Source organism: Daktulosphaira vitifoliae, unplaced genomic scaffold, assembly GCF_025091365.1.
Source record: "Daktulosphaira vitifoliae isolate Bord-2020 unplaced genomic scaffold, ASM2509136v1 Scaffold_5, whole genome shotgun sequence".
NCBI classification, from domain to species: domain Eukaryota; kingdom Metazoa; phylum Arthropoda; class Insecta; order Hemiptera; family Phylloxeridae; genus Daktulosphaira; species Daktulosphaira vitifoliae.
The window spans coordinates 31,799,973-31,823,627 of NW_026099576.1; the positions used below are offsets into that span (position 1 = coordinate 31,799,973).

The following is a 23,655-nucleotide window of genomic DNA, read 5'->3' on the forward strand; positions in this document are numbered from 1 at the left end:
AAAAAAAAACACATCATAGTAAAATTAATACCTTCTCCGCTTCGCATCGAAGCTAAAAATCATGATAGCTTTAATCAAAGTAAAAATTGGGTATCAAAGTTTCTTATTAATTATCTAGTGGTTAAATTTCTAGAGCTTCTTAAAGTTTGTAAAAATTAAAATTTTTACTTTTATATTATATGTTAGTTATTATTAATATCAAACATCAGTATTTATTATTAAGGATAGATGAAATGCAATCTGTTCATACTAAATATTAATTATTAACACAATTTTTCCCTTGAAAATTATCATCACTTACACTCAACAAGTTTACAAAAAAAAAAATAACGAAAAATATTCAAATTCTAATATTAACAAAAATTTAAATTATAACTTTTAATTTATTAGGCTCTTGAAGGAGACTATCATTATTATGTGTGGCCAGCATCACCTGTACTTGCATGGATTTTATGGGTACATAGATATGAATTACCAGGAAAAAGAATTCTCGAGGTTGGTTCTGGTACATCATTACCTGGTATTGTTGCAGCTAAGTGTGGAGCTATTGTAACACTGACTGATGATCCTTCAGTTCCAGGAACTATTAAACATATACAAAAGTGTTGTTACATGAATGGGCTTTATCCTGAACAAGTAATATTTTTCAATAGTATTACTTATAATAATGATATTTATTTTATAGTATTTATTTACAGATTAGAGTTGTTGGATTACCTTGGGGATACTTTTTTCGCGATACATTGAATCTTGGGCCATTTGACCTAATAATTGGCTCAGATTGTTTTTATGAACCTAATATCTTTGAAGATTTAATTGTTACTATATCATACCTCTTAGAACGTAATCCAATGGCAAAATTTATGACGACATATCATGAAAGAGACTCAGAATTTAGTATTGATGAACTAGCTGCCAAATGGAAACTCAATTGTACCCATAAATCTCTTGAAGATTTGGGTAAAAACAATGAATTAGATGTATATGAATTAATGAAAGGCAATGATATTCATCTTGTAGAGATCACAAAAAAGACTATATAAAAAAGTGACTTAAATGTCTTTGTATACATCTATAAGATGTAATATAATTTAAATATTTTTATTTTATATGCCACTAAATTCCGTCCTTTATGTAAATATTTATGTAACTATAATATTTATGTGTAAATTATATGCATTTATTTTTTGGAAAAATTAATTATTTATTTTATGAAATTGGAAGTCATGTTTTAAATATATCATTTCAAAATACGTGTTATTATAACAATTTTAAGAAACTCTTAGATTATTCCACGAGCAACATGAACTTCTATTTTCTTATTAATACTTGAATATTAGAGTAATCAAATTTAGTATAAAATTCATAATCAATAATTTAATATTATAATTTTTATGGAGAAATTATAATAAGTTATAAAGTTGTTGCCTACAGATAATTCTTTTAATATTAATCACTCGATTTCTGTTGAAATAATAATTATGTTAAGAAAATAATTTTTAATATTTTTTAGTTTCATATATTTTTTGATTTAAGTTATTAATTATTTTTAATTCATCTCTTATACATTATAAGGTTATTAGCTTTAATTTTTATAGCAACATAAATTTTTAATTTTCTTATAAACTAAGAAATAATCTAATTAAGAAAATGACTTGTCAATAACAATTTTTGAAACAATATTATGTTATTAATATTTTTAAGTATAGTGAAACATAGTTAAATTTAGAGTAGACAAAGAGCGTGACAGAACGATGTATAATGAAAAAAATAATATACAATACCTACAATTTTTGAGGGTAATATCTTCAACTAAATACTAATTGTAATCATTTGACGTATCGTTGAAAAAAGTAGGTTAAGTGAGGGTTAGAAAAATAAATCGCGTCTTCAAAAAATACAGTAAAAAAATATTAACATGAATGAAAAATTTCTTCTCACCAGGGGAGACTATAGTGATGGGATCCTTGATATTTATTGAAGTTATTGAATCTTAATGAGATAAAAATCAAATGATTTGAAAATTTTTTCTTACTCAAATAAATTGCGAAACATTAGTTGCCACAGGCGGATTTGAACATCGAATCATAAGCGTGAAATACACAAGTGTTTTTTCTTTTTATTTTATAGTATATGACATAACCTTTGATTTGATATATGTTGAAAGGACGCAGTCTTTCCGGAATAATTTTAAAAGTTAAGTTGAAAAAGTTAGTTTTTGTAAAAAAATTGCTATTTTAAATCGCCCCCTATGAGCAGAATAAGTGTTAGATTTTCCAAAAAAATTATATCAAATGAAAGAAAATTACATAAGGTATCAATATAAAAAAATATTATTTTGATTTGTTAATATTTGAAAAAGTTATGGCAGTTTTATGTACAAAAAACATCCCGATAGAAAGTAATTTTTATTGCAAACATTACATTTTTTGTTAAATTTCGGCAGCCATTTGCAAATATAAGATTAATTGGGTTTAATTTTGATATATGTTTAAAGAACGCAATATTTCCGGAATACTTAATTCCAATAATTCATTTAATTTAACTTAAGTTAAGTTGAAAAATTTAGGTTTACAAAAAAATGATATCAAATGAAAGGGAATTATCTAAGGTTTCAATATAAATAAAAGTTATGTTGATTTGTTAATTTTTGAAAAAGTTATGCTAGTTTTAAGAAAAAAAAAAAATTGAAAAAATGACAAAATTTACAGATTTTAAAAATTGTAATTTTTTTGGAGATTTCTCCCATTTACGAGGAACGAGGGAAATTGTTTCAATTTTTAAGGGCAATGTCTTAAACTAGATACGATTTGTGATCTTTTGATGTATTGTTGAAAGAAATCCGTCCAGAGAGAGCTGAGAAAAAGTGGCAACAGACAGACACAAAAAAAAAAAGCACATGGTAATATTAATACCTTCTCAGTTTCGCATCGAAGCTAAAATATGATCATTTGGTTTACAGTTGATAACGTATTGTTACGAACAACGTTGTCACAAATTGTCTATTATTACCAATACTTTATGAAAATGAACTCATTTGGAAATGTAACAATTTATTATATTTTTACTTAGAGATTGAATTTTCAGTGTAGAGAAAATTAAATTTTAAACCAAACTAAGAAAACATTTATTACTACGTTCTTACTACTTATTATACATGTCATATTTTCATTTACTTAATTCGTAATACGTTGTAACGTAATTAAATTATGAGTATAAGGTCACAGGTAAATATATTCAAAAAGTGCGCGTCATACATCTATAGGTTTAGTGTTTCACATATACACACAGATTTATTAGTAAATTAATAAATTGTTTCTACCACCTGTGATTCTCGTCTTAAATACCTCGTCTTAAATAATATTATAGTTGTCAACAGTCAACTAACGTTAATGGTCCACTATCATCTATTCTTCCCCGTGTGACATCAAACCGGTTTGAAAAATGGTACGGTTATGTTTGAAAAAATGAATGACCTTTGACATAATATCATTGTTAATTGTTTTCTGCTGTCTGTCAAAATAAAACAAATATAGAATAGTGAAAATTTCATTTTTGGCTTGGCCAAAATAATGGCATCGCATGACAAACAAAATAATAAATTGGACATCTCATTATCTCGACAATTGTAACATGGTATATTGTATTTTTTTTGTTGTTTTCGCACAGTGTGCATATTTTAATTCAGCGTTTTCTTTTGGTTAGTTGACTACATGTATGTGGTCATATTAATTAAATTTAAGTTAATGACCATGTATGAGTTAACTATATATTTTATTCTATGATTTTTTTTTTTCAATCTTTAGGTTGGTTAATACCAATTGGATTAGTATAGCCTGGGGAAATTTAAGTACAGTGGTTTCCCGTTGCCTTCTGCACTAGGAACATGGTGCTCTAAGTCACCGTAGAAGCGCACATATGGTCACTAGGGTGGCCCTCAAAAATCGTATGTCTTTTTTTTTTTTACGCTACTCTTTACTTTTTTTTTAATGGTCAAAAACATGAGCTGTGCAAAATTTGGGACCGATCCGTTAAGGTTAACCCGTGCCCCCGGGCCTATTAAGTTGAGTCGAAGAGTCAATATAATTATCGTACTTGGCATAAAAAATTTAACTTCTAGAATCTTTTTTTAAACGAATATGCGTTTTCCAAAAAATAAAATGAAAATAAATAATTAAAAATCAACAAAATCAGTTATAACGTATTTTAAGACTTTTACATGTTTTTTACTGTATGTAGTGTTTTTGTGGGCTATTTATTGAGAAAACAACATTGAAGTTATTATTTTTGAATTTCTTGTAAAATTTCCTTTACTTGAGTTTTACTTTTATTATTCTAAGTTAAGAGAAAAAAAAGTTATGAGACATAGATCAGTTATTTCTATTAAATTTGACTCTTCGACTCAACTTAATAGGCCCGGGGGCACGGGTTAACCTTAACGGATCGGTCCCAAATTTTGCACAGCTCATTTTTTTGACCATTAAAAAAAAAGTAAAGAGTAGCGTAAAAAAAAAAAAAGACATACGATTTTTGAGGGCCACCCTAATGGTCACCCATCCGTTTACCTACGAAGATAGGTGAACGGTTTCATTATTATGAATAATGGTTAATATTTTTTTCTCTCATTCTTCTTTCCCCCTTTTCCATGAGCTGACAGTTCCTAGGATGTAATCAGGATGGACATGTTGAACATCTCATTGATCCTTTACATATATGTAGCGGATATCCATTGACGTCGGTGACATGTCAATTATATCCTGACACATGCGTTGGATCTGCCTTGCTCATGTTTTCCTCCTTATTCTCTCATTTGATTTGTATTGTTGTACATTGAATTTACAATTTTAATTATGTTTATGATCTTGATTTAATGATTCATTAAAATATTTAAAAACAACTTTGTGTAATAATTTATAACTTTTAAAACTGGTAATTATGAATATTTAGTTTATAATTATTCTAATGAATTAGAATACACAGAATTCTTCTTATTTATCCACGCCTTTATTCCAACTAATTTAATAGTTAAACATAATATTCACATTATACTATAAATAATTTATTAAAATTATAAATCTGAAAATTTATGTGTCCCAAATGATGCAAGAATTTTTATAAAAACAACAAAATATGCATAGTGTAGAAAAATTATTTACTGGTTCTTATGTTCACTTAGAGATAGAGATCATATTATTATCAAATCTTATACATTATCATAATACTGAAAATAATATATCAGATTATACATTAAAATAAATATTAATATTGATAGACTTTCAACAGCAAACAGTTCCAAGTCATCATTACCTTTTGTTTGGTATATTATTTATAAATTTGACCCTTTACCTGCCCACAGGGGGCATTTAAAATGACAACTTTTTCACAAAAAACTAACTTTTTCAACTTGACTTTTGAAAATGTTCCGGAAAGTCTGACACTTTTATATATGTCTTAAATTAAAGCTAATGTAATATACTTTATCATGGAAAAAAAAAATTTCGGACTTTATTTTATCTTCACGGTGAAAATGGCTACCAAATGCTATTTTTGTGTGAAAATTCTCGATTTTATTTTTTACATTTTTTAACTTTATAGTGCCACAACTTATTGAAAAGTGTATGGATCAACACAATTTTTTTATTAGAAATAATATTTATATCCCTTTTTCATTCGGCATACTTTATCTTAATCAGGATATTAATAAGGAACTAGCAGATCATGTAGCTTTTGGAATAATTCACCAAGTTTTTAAAATTAAACACTATCTAAAGATTTGCATCGATGCGATTCTTATGATAGTAATTTTAATCACTGTCAGATATCATGTATACTTGTCCCAACTATGTCATGTCACCACTGTGCTGCAACCCTCCTGTGCTGGGTTTTTATTGATTAATAATACGTAACTTCATAATCAAACATAAATATTTGTTTTATAAGAAGGATTTTGTTAATATTTAGTTCATATGCGAAAGTCTACCTTTGTGTTAGACCAGGCCAAACAAATTTAGATAGAATTTTCAACGACTTGTTTTTTTTTGTTATGATTTATTGAAAGTAAGAGTACCAGTTATACAAGAATATTAAAAAAATTAAGTAAATTAGCCCTCCCAAATTTAGTTATCCACTATTCGAAAACCAAATGGTTCTATTATACCATGTACATAGAAGATAGTACATTTAAATTTTCGCTTTAAAGGTTTGTTATGAAAAATAGTCATAATAATCATTAATATTGATAAAATTAGAAATTTACTGATTTAAAATACAATAGTTAACCTATTGTGTTTTAAATCGGTAAGAAATTTTTAAGGATATTTATTATTGTTTAGGAATTTTTTCCTTATTATTATTTAGTTTAAATAAAATTCTTACATTATCATAATTTACGATTAGCAATTTTAAGATATTATTCTTATTGTCAACCGAACTGCTCAAGCTTTACTATTATTATCCGAAAAGTATCCTATATTTTAGTATCTAAGTCGAACCTGTTCTAGTTTCACCTATAACTTCGTCTGCTGATGTATTGTTGAATTTCACTTTAACCTAGATATTTTTAAATAATTAAAAACTAATTATGTTCAAATATTTCAATTGTAGAATCTTTTTAAACACCAATAAATACATAGAAATGATTACTAGAACTTCTATTTAAATTATTTAATACGTTAAAAATGCAAAAAAAGAATAGTGACTAACGACATTTTGAGCTTTTCCCATAATTAGACTGTAAATATTAATTTTAACAATACTATTTTTAATATATTTACTGTAAATAGTAATTATATTAGTTCCTGATCACGTATCAATCTAAAAAATACAAATTAATACTTAAGTTAAAGAGTGTCCGAACAACTAAAAACAGAATACCGAAGTTTAAAGAAGCTTAAAGAAGAGAGGACTTTTGAAATAAGTAAAAAATTATATAGGGCAATTAATATCCAAAGTCAAATATAGATAAATATAAGTAAAACTTATTATCTAATACAAATTATATTATCAAAACCAAAGCCAGTGAAACACTAAGGTAATGTATCAAATCCATAAATAAATAAATGTCAATAAATAGATAGACTATTATTTATTTTATATTCCCAATTATTTGTTATTACCAAGACTTAACTAAAAAATTACCTGACTTTTGAATTTCATGTAGATTAGCAAATTTATTCATGTGTAACACAATTTTTTGTTTTAAAATATTTTATCAAACTAATTTTATACACGTTGGCCATAAAAGTAATTACTACTTTATAATTTTTTATAATTTCTCCGTAACAATTACAATTTGAAGTTATAGATTATCAATTATTCACTATATATAATTACTATTATTTGTATTTACCCATATATTGTGTTTGTAAATCATTGAATAACTATTAAAAATATAAATAAGGAAATAAGAGTTGATGTTGCTTTTGGAATAATCAATCAATTTTTTAAAATTAATCATTTTCTACAGATTATCAACGAAGCTTTTCTTATGATAGTGATTTTAATCACTGTCAGATATAATTTATACTTGTTCTAACAATCGCACGTCCACATTTTACTACCATTTTTCAAAATATTTTAATCATTGATAAATCATTATCATTAGTATAATTTTTAGCAATTTCAATGGCATTATCTACATTCAAATTCCATTATGCTCTGTTTTGGTAGAACCTCGGCTAGTAGTGTATCCAATTTAGATGGATTTATGTGCTTTTATTAATAAAAGCCTTAAAGCTAATATCAGCGAACGTCATAAAGTATTAAATAAATACACGTTATTTTTATCATTATTGCTGCTGTTATAATCCCCTTTAGTCAGTAATTTAAAAAAAAATTAATTAAAATTATAATATTATACCTACGATGTGTAGTGTAGTTGTGAAGCTATTAGTTTTACCATTCATTAAAAACATACATCCCGCTGTGCACTAAATTAAAACTATATTAAAAATATAATTAATTTAAAACTTAATAATATTAAAAATATATTACTCAAAAAGCCATAAAAAAAGTATTAAAAAATCGCTAAATACATACTATGTGTACAGTGGCGTTATATAATAGTAATATTATTCCAGGAAACGTACCCGCGATTTTTTATTCATTTTTTTGTGACTTTTTGAGTTAAATAATTTCAATATTTTTTAGTTCAAATTAATAATATTCTTGCTATAGTTTTAATTTTAAATAATACTAGCCATGAGTAATCAATTTTTATTAAATAAACAATTTGATAAATTTTCAAATAAACATTTATATTTAATTTCACATAATTTGACTCGAAATAATATTTTTAGAATTAAAAATGCCATTTCTTTCAATGGTTTTAGAATTTCTTTAACAATGACGAGAGATTTATTTGTCAACATGAAACATCTATTTTTTTGCTTGGAGTGCTTGAGGACATATCCATGTTTGCAGTTGAGTTCTGATATTTTGGACTGATTGTAGAGTCCATCTTCAGAGTGATGGTTGCTAGTTGGTGGCTGCACCTATACTGATATATCTTCAAGCAATTCAAGCAACAAGACAATCCATGAAAGCTTTAACACATTCATATCAATTTTATATATTTTATAGTTGAGTCCGAAACGTCAGAACTCAACTGTAAACATGGATATATCCTCAAGTACTTCAAGCAACATATCTATTTTTTTCTTTAAAAACACTTATATTTGAATATTTTGAAAATAAATTAAATTTTTTAGATTTGTGCCAAAAATAAAAAGGGTGGGTAATATACTATGTTGTTCAATTAACATATCTTGATTTTCTTTTATTCTATTAGACATTTCTTACAAAGGATATTTTACAAATTTAACAGTTTTTTTAATTTCTTATAAATAATTAATATCAATTTTTTAAAAAAATTGATATCTATATAATTGTATCTGTAACAATTATCTGAACATAACAAAATTCTTATAACAAAGATAAACAATAATAAATGGGAAGTTTTCCTTTAAGTAGAAATAAACCAAAAAATGTCACATCTCAGTAGCTTTTCAGTACTGAATATAATAAAGTGATCTTAGTAGACGGAAAAATTAAAAAAAAAAATTGTCTATTTATTTTTTTCAGTAATTTTATTTTTCTATACCCAAAATTTTATCAATTTTTTAACAACGCCTAGACATACACAATGCACATCATCGAAGCATATATATTCTATAATATTAATTAGCAATAATTTTAAAGGAAAATCAACTTTATGATAATGTTCATTGTGTCTTATTCGAAACAATTGATCAGTACACAATGATAAACTTAAATCTAAAAAAACTACTTAATTTTTCAGTAAGTCTCATCCTTAGTATAACTTGAGCAACCAAAGTAAGTATTGTAACCCTTTCCATTCAATAAATAGGATTTTGCTGGTATATCACAAAAAAAATTACTTATTTTGAGTTAAGACAACAAATCATTTACTAATGAACCTTAATTTAAAGTAAATAATATATTTGATATGAAAAGTTTAAAGAGTTTCTCAATATATGTTTAATTTTTAAATTTATGATGTATCCCTATAGGAGAAACAATGTTAGGCAGTTCTTTAAAATTATAAATTGATATTAAAATAGGCTAACCTGTGACTTGGCCCCCCAGGGAGTACTTTAATTAGTAATACGGGTTTGGCGAACCCGGGGCCCCGAGCTCCTTCCAACGCATGGCGGGGAATGAAAGCTTACACTTAGAGAGCAACAATAATGGAATTAGACTAATTAGCTTCGCTGCATCGAGAGACCTAGTAATTAACAGTACCCAGTTCCAAGGGAAAGAAAACATAAACATACTTGGATTTCTCCAAATGGGAGCTTTAAAAGTCAAATCGACTATATCTTAATTAATAGAAGACATAGGAGCTGTATAAGACAAGTTAGAAATTTTCGAAGAGCTGATGGAGACTCGGTTGGGTTATCTCATGACATCTTTTAAAGTAAAACTATCAAGAGTATAGAAAAATAGTATAAAGGGCAAGCCAAAATTGGATACAGAACAATTCAAAGACACTGAAACTTGAAGAAATTTCCAATTACTAATTAGTAATCTACTAGGAAATGACCCTAGTAGCTTAAGCAAAAATGTCGAAAATGAATGGAAAGAAATTCAAGAAACGGTTAACAAAGCCGCTGAAGTTTTTAAAGAAAACACTCGAAAACCAAAGAAATCGTGGTTCAATGATCTATGCAAGGGAGCAATAAAAAAAAGAGGTGAAGCCAGAAGGAAAATTATACAGAATCCAACGCCAGAAAACTTAGAATAATTTATAACACTAGGGAACCGAACTAATTAAATTATTAGAGAAGAAAAGAGAGAAGCCGAAAAAGAATTTATAAGTAGCATTTTAAAAACACAGACTCAACCAAGAATTTTCTTTAAGAAGTATAATTCTATAAAGAAAGGTTTTAACGCTCAACTCACAATGCTGAGAGATGTATGTAGCCACCTAATTACGGACGAAGAAAATATTATAAACTAATTTCGGACTCACATTAAGGATCTCCTAAATATAAATTAATATAGAGGAAGATCACCCGCTTCGCCATGCAGTACAACCAGAGATCACTGAACTGGATAGGGAAGAGATAAAACAAATAAAATGTTAAAGAATGACAAGGGACCTGGTGAAGACAATATAAATGCTGAACTAATTAAAATATCGACTTCAGAAATGTTTTCGAAAATTTGCATATTAAATAAGGAAATCTGGAAATATAGACAAATCCCTTAGGATTGGAGAACGACAATAATTTTACCGATCTATAAGAAAGGAGACCTAATGGATACAAAAATCTACAGGGGGATAGCGCTACTAAACACTTGTTATAAAACTATGTCTACTGCAATATAACACAGACTGGAAAATTATTCCAAAGACTTAATAGGAAAATACCAAATTGGATTTACGAAAGGAAAATCTACCACTGACCACATATTTACAATAAGACAAATATTAGAAAAATATTATGAATTTGGAAAAGAAATGCACTTATGTTTTGTTGACATAACAGCCAAGCGTATAACAGTATCAACAGAGACAATCTATGGAGAACCTAGAAGAATTTGAAATACCAACTAAATTAGTCTAATGAATAAAAGAATGTAATACCGACACAGGTTGTAAAGTAAAATTCCGAAATAAATTATCAGAAAGTTTTGAAGTGAACACGGGCCTGAAACAAGGCGATGCGCTGTCACCACTACTTTTCAATTTAGCCCTTGAAAAAGTTGTAAGGATAATGCCAACAAGTCAAGAGATGGAAGTCTTAGGAAAAAACACTATACTTGCATATGCGGACGATATTGTAGTAATGGGTAATTCACGTACTGAAGTAATCGATGAAGTCCAACAATATGCATAATGAAATAATATTAAGAATCTCAGCAGCCAACAAAGGATATTATGCATTGATAAAACTATTTAAATCTAAACTCTTATCTAAAAGCTCAAAGATTAACCTATACTTAAGTTATCTACGTTCAATCCTAGCAAATGGTTGCGAAACGTGGTCGATGACAAAAAGTGACGAAGAGAAATTGTTAATTTTTGAAAGAAAAGTACTCCGTCGAATTTATGGTCCTATTTCTGAAAATGGAGAATACCAAATTAGAATAAACGAGGAGATTTACCAGTTATTTCAAAAGCCAAACATAAAAGCATTTATGAGAAGTAAACGACTTAAATGGGCAGAACACTTATGGAGAAATAATGGTATCTGTAAACAAGTTTTGATAGGTGAAATCAACGGTAGAAGACCCAGAGGCCACCCCAGGCAAAGATGGGCGGACACATTAAAAACAGATCTGGCGAAGATTGCACCTAAAATGGAGCTAGAAGAGAGTGAAAATAAAGAGAGGTGGCAGGAAATAATGAAAGCAGCAAAGGCCCTCAATGGGCTGTAAATGCTAAAAAAAAAACCCAGCACAGGGGGGTCGTGGCACAGTGGTGACGTGGCATAGATGGATCAAGTATAATGATATCTGACAGTCATTAAAATCACTATCGAAAAAAAACGCTTCGATGCTAATCTTTAGATAGTGTTTAATTTTAAAAACTTGGTGGATTATTCCAAAAGCTACATGATCTGCTAGTTCCTTATTAATATCCTGATTAAGATAAAGTATGTCGAATGAAAAAGGGATATAAATATTATTTCTAATAAAAAAATTGTGTTGATCCATACACTTTTCAATAAGTTGTGGTACTATAAAGTTAAAAAATGTAAAAAATAAAATCGAGAATTTTCACACAATAATAGCATTCGGTAGCCATTTTTACCGTGAAGATAAAATAAAGTCCGAAATTTCTTTTTTCCATGATAAAGTATATTACATTAAATGATAAAGTATATTTATTATTTCCATAATAAAGTACATTACATTAGCTTTATTAGATATATATAAAAGTATCAGACTTACCGGAACATTTTCAAAAGTCAAGTTAAAAAAGTTGTCATTTTTAATCCTCCCCTTTGGGCAGGTAAACGGTCAAATTTATAAAAAAATATATCAAATTGATAAAGACATTATGAATCTATAAAAAAAAATATATTGATATAATCATTACTTGAAAAGTTATGGTAGTTTTAAGTAAAAAAAATGGAAAAAATTTTGAAAATTAGTGATTTTTAAATTTGTAATTTTTTTGGAGATTTCTCCCATCTACGTGGACGAGGGAAATTTTTTCAATTTTTGAAAGAAATCGGTTCGGTGAGAGCTGAGAAAAAGTAGTAACAGATACAAAAAAAAACACATCGTAGTAAAAACATACCTTATCAGCTTCGCATCAAAGCTAAAATTATTGAATATTTAATAAATTAATTAAGTTTAGAATATTTCAATTGTAGTATCTTTTGAAATACCGTAAGTTACATAGAAATGATTACTAAAACTTCTATTTAAATGCCGTAGTTAAAAAAACACTATTTTTATGTTAAAATTTTCGATTTTAAATTTTAAATTTTCAACTTAAAAATGCTATAACATTTCGAAAAATGTAATTATCAGCACAAATTTTTTTTAACTAAATACATTATAAGTACATTTTTCATTTGACATACTTTTTATTATAATTGGACAATTTCCCCATATATAGGGGGCGTTCAAAAATTGAAATACTTAAAAGTGTTTAAATATCTAACTATTTACTTACCTACAAAGAAAATCTAAATTTGACCTTTACCTGGTCACAAGTGGGATTCAAAATGACAACTTTTTCAACTTAACTTTTGAAAGTGNCTTTTTCACAAAAAATCAACTTTTTCAACTTAACTTTTGAAAGTGTTCCGGAAGGTCTGGCACTTTTATATATATCTTAAATTAAAGCTAATGTAATCTACTTTATTATGTAAAAAAAAATGTCGGACTTTATTTTGTCTTCACGGTGAAAACAGACATTAAACTTAATAAAAAAAATACGATTTTTGTAAAAAAATTCTTTTTTATATTTTTAACTTTATAATGCTATTCATTTTTAAAAAATGTATGGATCAATATAATTCTTTTTTTTGTAGATGCATGATGTCTTTTCCTATCATTTGGTATATTTTTTTTATAAATCTGACTTTTTACCTGCCTACAGGGGGGGATTCAAAATGACAACTTTTTCACAAAAAATTGACTTTTTCAACTTAAATTTTGAAAGTGTTCCGGAAAGTCTGACACTTTTATATATATCTTAAATTAAAGCTAATGTAATATACTTTATCATGGAAAAAAAAAATTTCGGACTTTATTTTATCTTCATGGTGAAAACAGACATTAAACTTAATAAAAAAAATACGATTTTTGTAAAAAAATTCTTTTTTATATTTTTAACTTTATAATGCTATTCATTTTTAAAAAATGTATGGATCAATATAATTCTTTTTTTTGTAGATGCATGATGTCTTTTCCTATCATTTGGTATATTTTTTTTATAAATCTGACTTTTTACCTGCCTACAGGGGGGGATTCAAAATGACAACTTTTTCACAAAAAATTGACTTTTTCAACTTAAATATTGAAAGTGTTCCGGAAAGTCTGACACTTTTCTATATATATTAAATTAAAGCTAATGTAATCTACTTTATTATGTAAAAAAAAAATTTCGGACTTTATTTTGTCTTCACGGTGAAAATGGCGACCAAATGCTATTATTGTGTGAAAATTCTCAATTTTATTTTTTACATTTTTAACTTTATAATGCTATAACTTATTGAAAAGTGTATTGATTAATATAATTTTTTTATGGGTAATACTATTTTTTAATAATCCCTTTTTCATTCGACATACTTTATCTTAATCAGGATATTAATAAGGAACTAGCAGTTTATGAAGCTTTTGGAATAACCCACCAATTTTTTAAAATTAAACACTATCTTAGGATTTGCATCGAAGCGTTTTTTTCGATAGTGATTTTAATGACTGTCAGATATCATTATACTTGATCCATCTATGCCACGTCACCACTGTGCCACGACCCCCCTGTGCTGAGTTTTTAACATTAAGTGCCATGAGTTAATTTCATGATCTTTCATAGTATTTCATCGACCATGGAAGTGCGTAAATATGACTTTACATTTTTGAGCGATGAAAAAACCATGATAATACAATGTTTTTGAAATTTTAATTTAATGTATAAATAATTGGTGTATTATTTTTGAAAGGCAATTGGGACTTTTTTAAAGTAAGGGTGCGATCACACACTCTGACCCCACAAATGACGTCCCTGTGTGTAACGAAATTTTTTTAATTGGTGTGATAGGTGTGGTTCTTTGGTGTCGTTGTAAAGATGTTTATTGCACTTAAACCAAGGAGCTCTTAGTAGTCTTTTTAGAAACTTATTTTGCATGATTTGTAGTTTGGCTATAATTAACTGCAATTCAACCAATTATACAGGACGTGTATAATATACTCAATACTATAGAGTTTATAGTATACACTGTGAAGTATGATTAAAATTTAATAAAAGTATATCAGAGGATATTATTTATCATGAAAACTAAAAAAGGCTTATTGTACTTATAGGCTTATTTAACTCTTATTGTACCTCTGAAAGAAATTTTGTATTTATTAATAAAGGAAAAGCTTTCATTTTTTTCCATCTTCTTAATAGCAGTTTAAAATCAAATTCGAAAAAAATATTACTTTAGAATAATGGATTTTTAATAAAGTGTATTGAGTAGTAGTTAAAATGTATTTGAACTAGCTTTTTTAATGACGTCAATTAATGAATTCTTATATGGATACCATGCATTAAGAATCAGAAATTAAAAATAATAGACTTCGAACATAATCCATAAAGTTTAAAATTTAAATGTTCTTTAGTAAATATATTATATTAGGCAATAAATCATTTTCAATAATATCAGTGTTAAATACTAATTCTTTAGAAGATAAGTGTAAGTTCATGTAATTTTTAGTTTGTTATCTTTGCTCAATGAATAACAGCATTAACTGTAAGTACCTTCTTCTAGCAGGTTGTAAGGTAATAAAATTTTTATTTTTTGGTCACATATCATTGTTGTATTATATTAAAAATAACATGATATGTGTTGTATGGTATAATGTAGAATCTACATAACAATCAGTGATTTTATTCCATATCAGCTTCTTGGTAAATGATAAAAACTTCCAAAAGTCCTAAGTAAAATCTATAGGTAATACGGAAAAGTATCAAGCGGAAAATTAGAAAAAAAATTGTATAAGATACGTTTTAATTAAAACATAGGCGATATATTTTTTATAAATATAGACGTTTCCTTCATTAATTGTCACTTGACCATAAATTATTCATACAGATGAGTAGTTATTTTTTTATGGGAATTAATGTCAATCTTATTATTAATTAAAGACAAAAAAAAAAATAACTAAGAAATTATTTATTGTCAATGATGTACATTAATATTATTAAAACAATTCTGTACAATCATGAACGAATCATGAAGATTTATAACGTCGATCAGTATAGGTAGTTAATTAAAAATGTTTGAACAATAAGGATCAGTATAAAATCGGTGAGAAAACATTATAGTGGTGGAAACCGTTTGTCTACTTAACATTTTATTACCGTCAACCTGTAGTGTGTAGTTAATCAGAGTTCTACTCGGCGTATGTAGCGAGTTGGTGCCGATCGGTTGTCTTGTGCTTAATGTTCGATGCTAGTAAATTCCACACCGACAAATTTTTTGTCCGTAAGTAATTATTTAAAATTATAATAAATTAAAATAAAAAAAAAAATTATTTGCTGAACTTATTATTTAACTTAGGTACTTATCGTTTATTGTGATTTTTAAGTATATTTTTTGTTTGGATGATATTCATTTATAACAAAATAAACCATATCGTACTGAAGTAAACAATAGAAATTATTATAAATAATAATTAATATATTATAAATATTACATTCACGAGTATATCATTTTAAACCATGTATTAAATCTCTGTCCTCTCCTGAATAAAGCACAATTATATCTTATATTTCTTACACATAGTAGCACAAAAAGTTTTCTAAATATCTTATTTAATAAATATTAAATTATATTTGTAATCTTTGTTTATTCATAAAATAAAACAAAACTAAGTATAAAATATCTATCTAATCCTAAAATATCATATGAAAATTACTCAATATTAACCATATAAAATATTTTATTATATTTAAAATCACCAACAGCAATAATCTTAGTGAGTTCATTATTTAAAAAAAAATAGTTGGTATAGACATTTACTTGGAAATACTATGTATTTTACATATAGTAAAATGCATTTTTAATAAAATAAATATTTTATCAGAATTGAATACAAGGAATTGTGTAAAAAAACTTCTTCGTTATACTTTTAACGTATAAAAAATGCATCATAATATTTTCTATTGTTTATTATGTTTATAACAATCAATTAAAAGTTGTGATTTCATGAACTTATTTTTACTTCCTATAAAATAACTGTGTATATTTATCAACAATAACATCGTTGTACTATCATTTCATTAATATTACTGAACTTGAACCTTCTATTTTATTAACCTAGTGACGAGACATTGGGAAAACTGATAAGGTTTAAATATATTCTCGATTGCAACAAAATGTCATAAGTACATACGTATGTAGACTATATTTTATTATGTTATAAAATACTCTTAATGTTTGTTTAATTTTAGTGAACACCAAAAGTCATTAATTATAAGTAGGTTATTAATTTAAAAATTCTTACTGGATAGTAAAACTAAACATTTTTATTCCTATGAAATAAATTCGTACTCGGATAAGTGTAATCTATATATTTTACGATTATAAATAGATACTTTAAACGACCTTCATATTTCACTTAGATTCTATTGATACCTTGATACTCTGAAACTCCATGTGTACTTTATTTGCCTAATTTTGGAATTTATAATATAATTTATTTTAATATATTTTATTCATTTTTAATGTATAATCTAGAAATTAAAAAAAAAAATAAAATTTAGAAAAGTAAAGTACATTTTAAGAAAATTAGCTATTACAAAACATGATTTCGTATAGATTTTCTTTTTTTATCATTAAGTACATTGCGCTACCTTTAACTTAATGTTGGTTTGAAGTAGGTAGGTTTTTTAACATAATTTGAAATTGTCAATTATCAATAAGAATTTAACAATAATTCATCTAGTTGTCAAAAAGATGCTTCAATATAAAGTTAAAACTAGAAATATAACATTGACTACTGTAATTCTTACAACATTTATTTTTATTAGCGGGATTGAGGGGAATTTTTCAAAATTGTGAAAAAAATATATTCTGTGTAAAAATCTGATGGCTAAAAATGTCATGAGGTTGGTATATTTTGATAGTATCATCCATTTAAAATTCCTGGTAGCACTACTGTCTAGAGAATATCAAATGTTATCACTAAAACAAACTGATAACATTATCAAGAAATTTGACTTAAGTAATATTTTCCTAGTTTTTGTTTGATTTTTTAAAAGTACATGTATATAAGATAGGCCATCGAAAGTCAACTGGAAATCATGTTATAAAAGGAGATGTGATTCGAACCCATGACCCAATTCATTGTAGAGGCAAACTTTACTACTAGGCCGCTGTATACTTATAATTTAGTTCTCGATAAATTTCCATATAGGTTGATTACATGATGTGCTGGTAAAAGAAAACAATACTGTATCAAGTTTAAAATATGATCATTTTCTTATGAGTATTCAAATTTTTTACCTGTACTATATGTATTAGAAGTTAAATGAAAATAGGGCTATTCATCAGCCATAGGAACTAATTGAAATAGAATTCTTTGTAAGCTATCTTCCCTAAATCTCGCGTTTGATATATATTCCAACTAATATAGGTATATTATTCAATAAAACTGAGTGTAAAAAATTAACTTTTTTTATGAAAACAATTTTCAACCTAAAAATGTAACCATGTGAGTGTGAAGTATAAATTTATGGAGGTACTGTTCAGAGTTAGTTTTTATTGCGTTCATATGCACAAATTGGGAGAGGACTTATAGGGGCAAGCGAAAAATTCTAGAAAAAATCTATGCACAATATTATAAGTTTTTTCATTTTTATAACCTATTAGGGGACATTATAGCTTCTTCAAAAATAATGGCTTTCAATATAATGACAATGTAACTAGCCACAGGGGTGGATTTAAAATAGCAATTTCTGAATAAAAATTTTCTTTTTCAACTTATATTTTTTATAGATACCTTAGGTATTTTACTATCATTTGATATATATTTGTGAACATTTGACCCTTTTCCTATCATAGAAAGGGTTTCAATATGGAAAGTTTTGTATGACTTCAATTAATATCAAGCACACCACTACTGTAGTCTCCATTTGTGATAAGGAATTTCTTATTTACATTTAAAATATTTTACCATATGGTTTTTTTGTGTCAATCATTCATTTTTCTCATCTTTCACTTGATAAAATTGTTTAAACAATACGTCAAATGATTGCAACTAGTGTCTAGTTAAAAATATTACCCTCCTTGTTTTTGGAACAATCCACCAATTTTTTAAAATTAAACACTATCTAAAGATTTGCATCGAAGCGTTTTTTTTTGATAGTGAATTTAATCACTGTCAGATATCATCTATACTTGTGCCAACTGTGCCACGACCCCGTTGTACTACCGTTTTTTTTTTGTTATTCTGCCTGTGATGGCAATAAACGAATAATTGGAAGTTTAGAAGAGTTGGTGATTTTAGAGTTAATTTTCTAGGGGCATTAAATTATAACTTTATTTGTTGTCAACTATCGATGGAAAAGTTTTTCTTTGGATATTATTTAAATGAAATACCCTTTTCAATTAAAAATAGAAATATTCCTTAATTTATTATTTAACATAGCTCTTATCTTAACATATACTTAACATAGGTTAAAAAGGGATGGAGGCAGTGTGCACCCCTGCCTCACTCCCTTTCTAATTTTTGCTTCTTCCTGGCTATTTCAATATCGTATTACTCCTATTTCTTGCTCGTACAAGCTTTCGATTATCCTTCTATCTTTATATGTAACCCTGACTCTGTTCAAGTTATTAAATATCGTTTTCCATTTTACATTATCAAAGGCTTTATCTAGATCAACGAAAGCTATATAAGTTGTTTTCAGTTTTCTATTCTGATTTTCAATAACTTGTCTTAGTGCTAAAATAGCTTCCCTAGTGCCTTTTCCTCTCCTAAAGCCAAATTGGTCCTCAGTTAGCAATCTCTCTATTATTTGTTCCATTCTTTTTGACTCATGTGATATTAAGCTTAGAGTTCTATGTTGTTCACATGTTTTTGCAGTTTTCTTTGGAATTGGTACAATTATGCATTTTGTAAAATCTCTAAGAACTTGCCCAGTTTCATAGATTTTTTGGATCAGCTCATAAATAATCTTTTTGCTACTTTTTCCACAGTCTTTTAAAAGTTCTGCCGGAATTTCATGAATTCTGGGTACTTTTTTGTTCTTCAGCTCTAATAATGCCTTATCAAACTCTTCTCTCATTATACTTTGATCTACTTCTTCCGTATCACTCCGACTTTCTTCTTCTATCTCCGCGTCTATTGTCGTATCTTCTTCGCAATACAGTTGTTTTAAGTACTTTTTCCAACATTTTGCTACCTCTGCTTCTTCATATGTAATATTGCCATTTGCTCCTGTAATACTTGCCGTTTTAGCTTTTTTTTCCTTAAAAAATCTTCAAACCATCCCATACGTCTTATCCATTAGTTCAACTTTTAGTGTTTATTAACATACTTGTTATTGTATGAATTAAAAAAAAAAATTACATTTTCTTCTGATACACCCGTATACTTGGATGCTTCAAACATCTTCAAACAATTTTTAGCGTTTGTTCTTTTTGTAATTTGTGGTCTTTGATGTTATAGCTCCAATCCTTTTAGAAAAAGTCTATGTTCAACTTTAGCATCTGAGTTGTTTGATACAAAATTAATCTATGAATTTATTCCTACAATATCTAATATTCTAAAAAAAATAATTATTGGCTTCGTTTACAACGACTTACTACAGTTGTTTTGTACGAGGCAGCTAGACCGCAGGACGGCTAGTTGTGCACTACACTAGAATGCCGTTTTACCTTTAGCCTGTTTAAATCGTTATTATTGAAGCGGGAATGGGTCACCTGAGGGATAATGGCTAACTTTACATTCAATAAGTAAATGAGAATGTACAATAATTAAATAACAAATAACCACATATATTAGAAATTCCTCAGAGAGTATCTTAAATTTAAGAGGTAATGGGGGGCCCTTAAATACTAGTGGCCGGCGAAGTGGCATAAAACAAAATAGTTAATCTCAATTAAAATAATCAATAAATAATATTAAAAAGAATATAAACTCAGCTGAATAGATGAAGTTGTTGATAATGCTGAGTGGACTGTATGAGATCTTGCGGTAATGGTGTCGAACATCTGAGTATGACGAGTCAGAGTGTAAATCTAGGTACGTAATGGCAGATGAGAACAGATCGCGAAAAGCGAATACGGCAATGGAGATATTTAGTGATGGTCACTAGTGGCGTGCAAGGACAAGTAAACTTTGAACACAAGGGTGCAATAAACAAATAAAAGAATAACGGCGTACAATGGCCGAACAATTTACCATTCAAGCGAAGGCACTTGTTACAGAAAAGAGTGACATAAAAAAACAATAGACTGACTGACTTACAACAATGAACTGTACACGGATGACAATTGACACAGAGGTCATCGATTTGCCGTGCTGGGTGGGCAAAGGAGTGAGTAAAGCAAAATGCTGGAGATCAGCTGTTACACGATATAATATAATCAACTATGTTTATAACAACTGGTCTACTAAATCTTTGCTAAAGGCATTCTGTAACAAACAACAGTTAAGTTTCATTAATTTTGTCTACGATATCAACTCCTCCTTTTATGTTATAATAAAACGATATTACCTCAGGTTTGTTTGCTTCGCCAGTTGTAGTAACAACATCGTTTGTATTTAGATTCATTGTTGAAATTAAAATTACGTTTTTGCTTTTTATTAGAATTATATATTATGCAAATATAGTTCTTTTTGTAATTTTTTTTTTAAATTAGTCAATTCACTTGGAATTTGAGGATTGTTTTTTTTTGTAAAATAGCAATTGAAGTCTTTCTTTTTGGTAAAAGTTCTTTTACAAGAAGTATGTTTGTAAACCAGTTGTCAGCTGTTATGTTTCTACCAGTATTGGCAATTGGTCCTGTTAGTCTATGAACATCATATATTGGATGAATTAGATACTTCATAAGGTGTTAAGTGCTGTTTTTCAGCGTATACTTCCATTGATAGTACATCGCATAAAGTTGGATTTTTTTGATTAATTTTTCCGTCTTAATTGTTATATACTGTCTAAACAATTTTTTCCTTTAAATGGTTTTAGTTGCTCATCAATCGTTAAGTATTCAGAAATTGTATATGCATTTTGACAATTGCATACAAAAATTGTAAATATCTCTCTTACTAACGTTAATTTTTCAAGTTCTTAATGTTGTAAAGAAACAAAAATCTATGCTATAAAATTGTATATTGGATAATATTGATACTGGTATCATCTACAGACCATAAGTCCACTAAATTTTCTTTGCTTGCACGAAATGAACAAACTGTAATAAGTAAACCATTAACTGTTTTGATTTCGATAAAATTCATCATTTAATATAAACTTTTATTTTTATATATGTGTTATGCATTTGAAATGTAAATATTAGTGCATTCAGTAATTAAATTTATAATAAAAAAATTTATGAGCTAATCAAAACATTGGGTAACTATTTTGAATTCTAGTTCGAACATTTTTAAAAATTATATTTTTTCTGTATTTGATATATTTGTCTTTACCTAACATTGATTGCTTCTTATTCTCATTGTCAGATCAAGCCATTTTTTGTCATTCGACCCATCAGATTTTTCAGTGCTGCTGTTTTCCAACACTTGTCACAAACATCAGATTATTTTCTTTAGAAGACTTCATGCCTTAAAATGTGTCCTATCATCTTGTTTTCTCTGGACTGAATACACTTTCACAATTGTCGTTTTTTTTATTCTATTAAATATCTTCTCATTCGTTACTCTCTCTGTTTATGGTATCTTAAGCTTTTTTCTGATGCCCCACATGTCAAAGGCTTTAAGCCTGTTTTATTACACTAACATGATTGTTCAGATTTCATATTCAAACATTGCTAACTTTATATGTAACTTTTCAGGAATTTCTTCTTTATCACTTAGCTGACATTAGTTGTAGTTAGTATATGTGTTTTGTCTTAAAAGGCTTCATTTGCCTGTGTTATCTTATATATTATATTTGTTTTGTTGTGACCGTCCTCTTTTGTATTGCTTCCTAGATATATGAAATATTTTACTTGCCTTATTTGTTCATTGTCGATCATAATGTTAAGTGGACTGGGTTAGTTTTGCTGTATAATTTAATCCCATACTTATTTTTTAATATTCTATCTAATGTTTCTAAGGCAATTGTAGGTCTTCTTCATTTCTGCCCATAATGATATATCGTAAACTATTTCTCCTACTATTTGAATTCCTTTTTGCATAACTTCTTTCATTGCTTTTCAATGTAAAAATGGACCAGCATCGGTGATAGGATACACCCCTGCTTTATCCTTTTCCTTATTTTTGCTTCCTCTTCCTTTTCATTTATGAAGACTGTTTGGCTTTGTTACAAATTATAAATAAATCTTCTATCATTGTATTTAATTCTTATTACTTCAATAGTTTGAATAATTCATTCCAATATACAGTGTCAATAACCTTTTACAGATCTATAAAAGCGACAATAACTTTCTTGTTTTGTCTAATCTATTTATTATAATTTTTTACGACTATCTTTAGTGCTAAAGTTGGTCTTCTAGTTCTTATAATCCTTCTGAAACCGAATTGATTATCACCAAGGTTTACTTCTATTGAATTTTCCATTATATTTTTTATTACTCTTGTAATAATTTTTGAGGCATGCATGTTGAGATTTAAAGTTCTATATTTCTCACAATTCATTGTCACTTTTTTTTAGGAAGTGCTATTATAATGTCTTTACTGAAATCATCTATTATTTTCCCACTTAAATACGTTGTCACTAATCTCTCGAAAAAGCTTTATTATCTTGTCAATTTCTACCTCAGATAATGTCTAAAATTGTAT

At 27.4% G+C, this 23,655-nt stretch overlaps 2 protein-coding genes across 5 annotated transcripts in view; both read left to right on the forward strand.

Annotated features, from left to right (window-relative positions):
• The window catches only part of LOC126907883 (methyltransferase-like protein 23), a 4,030-nt gene extending 2,826 nt beyond the window's left edge, over positions 1-1,204 (forward strand). Inside the window, exons 2-3 of the mRNA XM_050689541.1 lie at positions 391-636; positions 699-1,204. Coding sequence (XP_050545498.1) covers positions 391-636; positions 699-1,043 — 591 coding nt within the window. The 3' untranslated portion in view covers positions 1,044-1,204. The remainder of the gene's footprint in view (positions 1-390; positions 637-698) is intronic.
• Positions 1,205-16,038: 14,834 nt separating this feature from the next.
• Positions 16,039-23,655, forward strand: part of LOC126907878 (putative inorganic phosphate cotransporter) — a 29,810-nt gene continuing 22,193 nt past the window's right edge. For 3 of the 4 annotated variants that reach the window (XM_050689529.1, XM_050689530.1, XM_050689526.1), the window contains exon 1: positions 16,039-16,175. The gene's annotated coding sequence lies outside the window, so the exon portion shown is untranslated. Of the gene's footprint in view, positions 16,176-17,013; positions 17,086-23,655 lie in introns of all 4 variants that reach the window. The other variant, XM_050689527.1, reaches the window with a different exon arrangement.